The 9,026-nt window shown below is 38.1% G+C and overlaps 1 protein-coding gene across 3 annotated transcripts in view; it reads right to left on the bottom strand.

Moving 5' to 3' along the window:
* Positions 1-7,776: 7,776 nt before the first annotated feature.
* Positions 7,777-9,026, bottom strand: part of eps8l1b (EPS8 signaling adaptor L1b) — an 11,341-nt gene continuing 10,091 nt past the window's right edge. For all 3 annotated transcript variants that reach the window (XM_067377207.1, XM_067377208.1, XM_067377209.1), the window contains 2 exons: positions 8,734-8,866; positions 7,777-8,101 (listed from right to left, as the gene is read on the bottom strand). In XM_067377207.1, coding sequence (XP_067233308.1) covers positions 8,015-8,101; positions 8,734-8,866 — 220 coding nt within the window. In that variant the 3' untranslated portion in view covers positions 7,777-8,014. The remainder of the gene's footprint in view (positions 8,102-8,733; positions 8,867-9,026) is intronic.

Raw genomic sequence — 9,026 nt, 5'->3', positions numbered from 1 at the left:
GAGGGTAGCTAGTCAATCAAACGTGCTCTGTAGAGCAGTTTGTCCGTTTAGAGCTACTGTAGAAACATGTCAGCGCAAAATGGCGACTTCCATGTAAGGGAACCCGCGGTGTATGAGATAGAAATGACTCATTCGAAAGTAATAAAAACATAACGGTTCATTATGTAAGATCTTAGAAAACATAGTTATGTATATTATATTGCATTTCTGTCAATAGATCCACCTTTAATTTCTGCAGGTTTTAAACCCTCCAGTTCATTTGCTCAATAGACTTGCAAGTGCTTTAATGTCTGTGCATTTTTTCTTTGTTTTTACAAGCTAAGAGACGAGTCAACATTATCTAGAGCTTAAGCTCTATTTAACCTGGAATATTCTTTAAAAATACCAGTTAATGTACGAGGTTCACACTGGTAAATAACAGAGTCTTGCAGTGAGCGGTTAAACAGCTCACAGGTGCTTCAAATTAAAGCGGTGTGTGTGTTTCTCAGAGATGCGCAGTGTGTTGTGTTACTTTGAAGTGCTGTGTTATGTTAGAGGTTTGCTTGCGTGTTTTGCCTGCCTCAGTTTCCCCCACAGCGTCTGGGATTCGACTTGCCAATTCCAGAACCTTCCATTTCTTCTTTTTTCAATTTGCTCGGCACGTTTGAAGGAATTTGTTCAAACAGACTTGTATCACATCTCAGCTGGTGCTCGGCCCAAACGCACACAAAACACTTCTTGGACAGTTCTGAAGAAGATTCTACGCTCCGATAAGACCAAATTTGGTTCTTGATGTTTGGCATAAGCCGACCGCAGCACATAACAGCAGGAAAACCATCTATACAGTCAGGCCTGATGGTGGTAACATTCTTTACTGTGGCAAGCACTGGAAAACTCATAAAGACAGCAAGAAAAATGAAAGCTGTAACATGCCGTCCATGGAACTGAGATGATCTTTCAACATGACAATGACCCATAACATGCCTTAAAACTTACGCGAGAGTCACTCAAAACCAAAAGATTAATGTCCCAGTGCAGAGTTCAGTCCAACTGAGCATCTGTAGAAGAACTTAAGTTTCTTTCCAACCTGATGGAGAGTTTTTCATTCTGCCAAGAAGAATGAACTAAACACTGAGACAAACCCGAAGAGACTCGCAACTCTGATTGCAGCCTGACATTCGGTTTCAGATGCAGAGATGCAGTTTGATCACGTTTGAGATGTGAAACTCTTTTATTAATGTATTTTGTGTTGTGGACTGTGTGCTCATTATGTTGGCTTAGCTGTCAAACAACTACACAGAACACCCTAGCAACCTCCTAGCAACCACCCAGAAAACCTCAGATAGATAGAAAGATAGATAGATATGTCGATTTTTCCATCTGTCTACTGTTCCATCCATCCATCATCTACTGTTCTATCTATCTATCTATCTATCTATCTATCTATCTATCTATCTATCTATCTATCTATCTATCTATCTATCTATCTATCTATCTATCTATCTATCTATCGTTCTATCTATCTATCTATCGTTCTATCTATCTATTTATCTTTTCATCTGTCTACTGTTCTATCCATCCATCCATCCATCATCCATCGTTCTTTCCATCTATCTACTGTTCTATCTATCTATCTATCTATCTGCTGTTTCATCCATCCATCCAACTTTCTTTCTTTCCATCTGTCTACTGTTCCATCATCCATCCATCCATCCATCGTTCTTTCCAACTATCTATCTGCTGTTCCATCATCCATCCATCCATCCATCCATCCATCGTTCTTTCCAACTATCTATCTGCTGTTCCATCCATCCATCCATCCATCCATCCATCCATCGTTCTTTCCAACTATCTATCTGCTGTTCCATCCATCCATCCATCCATCCATCCATCCATCCATCCATCCATCCATCCATCGTTCTTTCATCTATCTACTGTTCCATCCATCTATCCATCCATCATCCATCGTTCTTTCCATCCATCCATCCATCCATCCATCCATCCATCCATCCATCCATCCATCCATCCATCCATCCATCCATCAATCCATCGTTCTTTCATCTATCTACTGTTCCATCCATCTATCCATCCATCATCCATCGTTCTTCCCATCCATCCATCCATCCATCCATCCATCCACCCATCCATCCATCCATCCATCCATTCATCGTCCTTTCCATCTATCTACTGTTTCATCCATCCATCGTTCTTTCCATCTATGCATCTATCTACTGGTTCATCCATCATCCATCCATCCATCCATCCATCAATACATCCATCCATCCATCCATCAATACATCCATCCATCCATCCATCCATCCATCGTTCTTTCATCTATCTACTGTTCCATCCATCTATCCATCCATCATCCATCGTTCTTTCCATCCATCCATCCATCCATCCATCCATCCATCCATCCATCCATCCATCCATCAATCCATCGTTCTTTCATCTATCTACTGTTCCATCCATCTATCCATCCATCATCCATCGTTCTTCCCATCCATCCATCCATCCATCCATCCACCCATCCATCCATCCATCCATCCATTCATCGTCCTTTCCATCTATCTACTGTTTCATCCATCCATCGTTCTTTCCATCTATGCATCTATCTACTGGTTCATCCATCATCCATCCATCCATCCATCCATCAATACATCCATCCATCCATCCATCCATCCATCCATCCATCCATCCATCCATCAATACATCCATCCATCCATCCATCCATCCATCCATCAATACATCCATCCATCCATCCATCCATCCATCGTTCTTTCATCTATCTACTGTTCCATCCATCTATCCATCCATCATCCATCGTTCTTTCCATCCATCCATCCATCCATCCATCCATCCATCCATCCATCCATCCATCCATCGTTCTTTCCAACTATCTATCTGCTGTTCCATCCATCCATCCATCCATCCATCCATCCATCTATCCATCCATCCATCATCCATCGTTCTTTCCATCTATGCATCTATCTACTGGTTCATCCATCATCCATCCATCCATCCATCATTCTTTCCATCTATCTACTGTTTCATCCATCCATCCATCCATCCATCTATCATTCATCCATCATTCATACATCATTCATTCATCCATCCATCCATCCATCCATCCATCCATCCATCCATCCATTGTTCTATCTATCTATCTATCTATCTATCTATCTATCTATCTATCTATCTATCTATCTATCTATCTATCTATCTATCTATCTATCTATCTATCTATCTATCTATCTATCTATCTATCTATCTATCTATCTATCTATCTATCTATCTATCTGACATGATTTTATCCATCGGGACGGTGACAAGCATGACTGATGACATCAGATGTAAAGGAAAGTTGTTTCAGAGGTTTAATATATTTTGATGAACATTTATTATTATTAAATTATTATTAAACCATTTTGTTTTGTCTTTAGAATAACATGCACTGATAGAATTATTCACAATAACATGTATTAAGTACATTTTGATGATGTTTTGCATTTTTTATGCGTCCACACCTGACCAGTGTGCTTTCAGTAGCAATTATTTAAAGTTTTATTCTCATGTGTTCACAAAGGTCTGCCTTGCGTTCAGAGTCTTCTGGGGATGCAAAGCCGCGTCTCCATGGCGCCCAGGAGGCGGAGCTTCCACGGTGCTATGGGAAAACAATCTGGACAATCTGAAGGACAGACAGAAGAACTGCAACAAAAGGCTTTAAGAGCGGCAGACAGCTCGTTCAAACCCTGAGCGCGTATGTGTGAGGCATTGTCTACATACACACCATCCATCAAACGGTCAGGTGGCTCTCTCCCTCTCTCATCATTCTCTACAGCGCTCTTTCTACAGCATGAAATCAATTTTTAGCTCCTCATTTCCTTTGCCAAGAAAAGAGGCAAGTCTGCCAGACACACACACACATACACACACACACACACACACATTCCTCATGTATTCCCAGTGGACTTGTTAGGTGGTGTCTGGGTTTAATTCTTGCCTAATTTATAATAAGAATCATTTTAGTTTACTGATTATGATCCCAAAACCTTTTACAAAATACCAAAAAACACAAAAATATGCACACAATGATCAAAGATGCATACACATATATACACACACACAGACACACTGTCTTCATTGTCCAGACCACCCAGTGTGTGTGTGTGTGAGGGGTTACTTATCTATAGTTAGGGGATCAAACTATATATCTGCCTCCAAAAGATAACCAAGGCTTTTTAGGGAAGATCCAGGGACATCTTTAATTTGAAAAATATTTTTTAGCATATTTTGTTCATTTTTTTTTATTGATATATTTATTAATATTTTTATTTAAAAGTGCAAAATGTTTTTATTGGGATTTGAGTTAGTTTCTAGTAAAAATAATCATTATATATAATTATAATTATATAAAAACATTTGACATTTACAGCATGTCCTCATTTACGCAGATAAGTAAATGTGTGTAAAGAGTTTTGCTTTACTTTTAAAATGGTAATTCTCATATAGAATACTAGCAGTTTATCCTTTTCCAATTAAAATATTGTTGTATTATTATTATTTATTATTATTATTATTATTATTATTTGTTTTCATATAAAAATGCTAAATATTTTCTTTTAAGGTTAGGGTTAGTTTGTAGGAATAATAATTTTATATAAAACAAGTTTATGGCACATCCTCATTTACATAGATAAGTAAACGTGTGTGTAAGAGAGTTTGGTTCACTTTGAAAGTGTAATTCTCATATGGAATACTAGTTTTCCAATGAAATCTTGGTGATGTTTTGGTGGAAAATGTTGAGGTGAAGACAGTGTATTTCCAGTAAAATGTTCCTGATATTCCATTGGAATGTTTCTGATGTTCCAGTGGAATGTTTGTGATGTTCTGCTAGAATTAACATTTCTGGAGCGTGTCAGATGGCTGTCCAAAATCCAGTGCGTTATCCCGCTAATATTTTTCTCATTATTCCGCCCTCGTTTTTCCCTGTGTCAGAGGAAAACAGAAGGAGAGGCCGAAAAGAGAAGATGTTGTGACGGAATTTTCATCATCTTCTCTGTGACTGGTGTCGGAGTGAGCGGTCGGATCCAAAGAGGCTTTGTGTCGTTATCACGGCTTGCTGAGTGACGCGCGCACACACACACACACACGGCGCGGGCTGCAGGTGCAGGATCCTGGAATGTGTTTGAAATGATGTTCACCTGCAGGGGCCGTGAGAACCTGAGGGACTCAACAGAAACACGAACTCCATAGAGATCAAAGGTCAGAGGTCATCGTCTTGCTCTCATGTGAAATATCCAGTCTGGATATTGACACACACACATAGAGTATTTCTCATCAGCCAATACAAATCTTGAACAGGTGCAGTGAGCGTCTCACAGTCAGGATATGAGGGGGTTTAGTTTGTGAGGAGAAACTTTATGCGAAGGCCTGGATGTCGCTCTACTCAAAAACGAAGCAAATGCTTCTAGCTTCTCGCAAACTCCGTTTCATGCATCGTGTTCTGAAATGTGTCTGAATGCAGTTCATAACAACAAAGCAATGATGCATTCTCAGTTTTTTTATTTATTACAAAATGTATCAATACAGGCAAAACTTGCACTTTAGAAATGACCAGAACTTGTATAACAAACTAATACAATACAATTTCAATACAAAAAGCAAGGAAATGAAATGTTAAGACTGACCAACGAAATCTCAAATGCAAATGTGTACATAAACATATTTCCCTGCATCAATTAATAATATATAAATAAATAAGTAAACATGTTCAAAGATTTAGGTACAATAACTTAACAGCATTCTTATTTTTCATAAATATTAATGAACTACTTACTTTAAATCATCATGAAATCAAAATTTATTATAAATTTAAAAAAATAATGTTTGTTTAAATTCATGTGCCTCATAACTTCTTCAGATGGAGCAATAATAACTGACATGATCCATGATTACATGATATTTTTAGTGATATTTGTAAATTGTCTTTCTAAATGTTTCGTTAGCATGTTGCTAATGTACTGTTAAATGTGGCTAAAGTTACCATCGTTTCTTACTGTATTCACGGAGACAAGAGCCGTCGCTATTTTCATTATTAAACACTTGCAGTCTGTATAATTCATAAACACAACTTCATTCTTTATAAATCTCTCCAACAGTGTAGCATTAGCCGTTAGCCACGGAGCACAGCCTCAAATTCATTCAGAATCAATGTAAACAATATAACAGTATACAATACTCACATAATCTGCAGCATGCATGACGAACACTTTGTAAAGATCCATTTGAGGGTTATATTAGCTGTGTGAACTTTGTTTATGCACCGTTCAAGGCAAGTGCGAGCTCCGTGGGCGTGGAGCAGGAGAATTAAAGGGCCAGTAGCCCTGAATCGGCTCATTTATAATTATGCCCCAAAATAGGCAGTTAAAAAAATGAATTAAAAAAAATCTATGGGGTATTTTGAGCCGAAACTTCACAGACACATTCAGGAGACACCTTAGACTTATATTACATCTTTTTTTAAAAAGTTCTAGAGCACCTTTAAACTTAAAGTCATTACAAAAGAACCAACATTATAATTGGACTCTTGTTCATGGGTTTGCCAGATTTATTTATTTTTTGAACCGTTTCGAAAAAATGGTTCGAAACAGTATGAAGCATCATTTGCTCAAATCAATGGCCCAGAAGTTCAGTACTGCCACTGAGATGACCGAATGCTAGCAAACCGCTCTCTCCAGGTACATCACACTCTCGTGCATGTATGTTTGTACAGGTTCAATGTGTGTGAAATCATAATATGGGTTTAATTAGCAAATGAATCTCACGCACAAACCCTGCAGCTGTCTTAATCAAACATGCAAACACACTCCTCACCTCACCTGACACGACACCCGAGCAGCTGTTAACACACACACACACACACACACACACACACACACACACACACACACACACACACACACACACACACACACACACACACACACACACACACACATATACGTCTGGTTCACTATGTAGGGACTCTTCATAGACGTATTGATATACTTTACAAACTGTATATTCTCTCCCCCTACCCCTAAACCTACCCAAAACAGAAAACTTTCGGCATTTTTACATTTTCAAAAAAAAAAAAAAAACATTATTTAGTATGTTTATTAATCTATTTCCCCCATGGGGACTGCTGGCTGGTCCCGACAATGTAGGTGATCTCAGGTTTTACTATCCTTGTGGGGATAGTATCCTTTTGGTAGTAATAGTAATGCAATGTAATATAAACCCACACACACACACACACACACACACACACACACACACACACACACACACACACACACACACACACACACAAAGAGCTGATGAAGCAATGGAGCAATACTTGAATTTGCTTTGGCAAATATGTTTAGTTCAAGATTCAGAACAACACAACTTTTTATTATCGCTAGATGTGCCCATATGAACTAGTTAGGTTTGTAAATATTAATTTCCTTATTAGTGGTATTTACTTCATTAAGCATCACTGTTACTGTTGCTCTTCTTGTCAAAGTACACGTTGTTGAGATTGATGGACCTTTAGTACACTGATAACTTCTGAACTCTTTTTGTTGTATTACATTTCTGTTAGTGGATTTTAGTACTGGTAACCCAAAGCTTGCAGGTTCATATCCTAGAAGAGCTGATCCATTAATCTTACATATCACTGTGGACAAGACACCGATTACTTGAGTAAAGTTTGTTTTGCACAGGCTGGTGTCTGCCGCCCTCTTGGGGAGAAAGAGGATTTCACATCTGTGCATTAAATTTATTTATTGAGAATATATTATTAACCCATATTACAGAGTTTAGTGTTTGTACATCATTGTGCAGATTTACAATTCTCATTTCATGCCGTAAAGCTAAACAGGAAAACAAAAAGCAGGTTACAATAACGTACAGTAAAAGATCTTGTGCAAGTACGCTCAAACATATACATGATACAGACAGAGAGTGCATGTGAACACTAGTCTAGTCTATGTGCACATTCAATAGATCTTCACAAAGTTCCACTCTCCAGTTTCAGATCCACCTTCATCTTCTGCTTCTCCATCACCGTCTCCAGCTCTGTGGCTCTGCGAGCGTCCTGACAGAGACAGACAGTGTGTTTAATGGTCTTTAATTAGGGTGATTATTGCATATTAAGTCCTCATACATGCTGAAAACTTTACAAGTAGACCAACACATCTGTAATGAACCATGTTTAATCAAGTGGGTAATGCAATTTTTTTCTTTTGTTCAAGTCTTTGCCGAGTGAGCCAATACTTCACACTGTGCAGTACTGGAAACTAGTTTTAAATATGATCTCGATTGCAGTATACAGAAAATGAAAGAAATGTTCATGCTGGATGGTGTGTAATTTATGCAAAAGGAGTTTTTAAAATTGCATTGATTTTGAATATAACTTATTGGTATAGTGCCAATGTTTTAACTTTGAATTCAAAGGCTTCTAATTCAGTATAAATGCACTACTTTTCATGCTGTACATCAGGGGATGTATGTCGGGAGTGAGTGGATTTTGTGTTGTGACCTTTTAGAATGTTTAGTGCACATTTGGAACAATGATTCAGAGAATTTTTAAAATTCTAAATTTAGAATGTTATTATTTAAAAACATTCCAAATTTAGAAGCATAGTTTGAATCATTCCGTAAAGCTTCATATAAAGCAGCAGAAGTGTATGATACCTAGATGAAGTAAATGCAAGTGTGTTGAGATACCTCTATCTGGGCTCTCTGTACGGTCAGCTGACTGTAGACTCTAGCGCCCTCTTCAGGAATAACAGCGCGCAGCTCTTCTTTATTCAGAGAGAACAGCTGAGCTCCATTCAGAACCCGCAGACACTGTACAGTCCTGAACACACATCAACAACTGCATTCAGTGACAAAACTCAGGTATATGCGTCATTATATAACAACTCAAAACAGAGAATACAGGCTGCTGTGATGACATAAATATGGAATAAACTTGTATATACTGTACAAAGGAGATAGATCTCTTACAAAAATGACAC

The sequence above is a fragment of the Chanodichthys erythropterus genome, chromosome 23 (assembly GCF_024489055.1).
Source record: "Chanodichthys erythropterus isolate Z2021 chromosome 23, ASM2448905v1, whole genome shotgun sequence".
NCBI classification, from domain to species: Eukaryota; Metazoa; Chordata; class Actinopteri; order Cypriniformes; family Xenocyprididae; genus Chanodichthys; species Chanodichthys erythropterus.
This window is presented reverse-complemented; position numbering and strand designations above follow the sequence as displayed.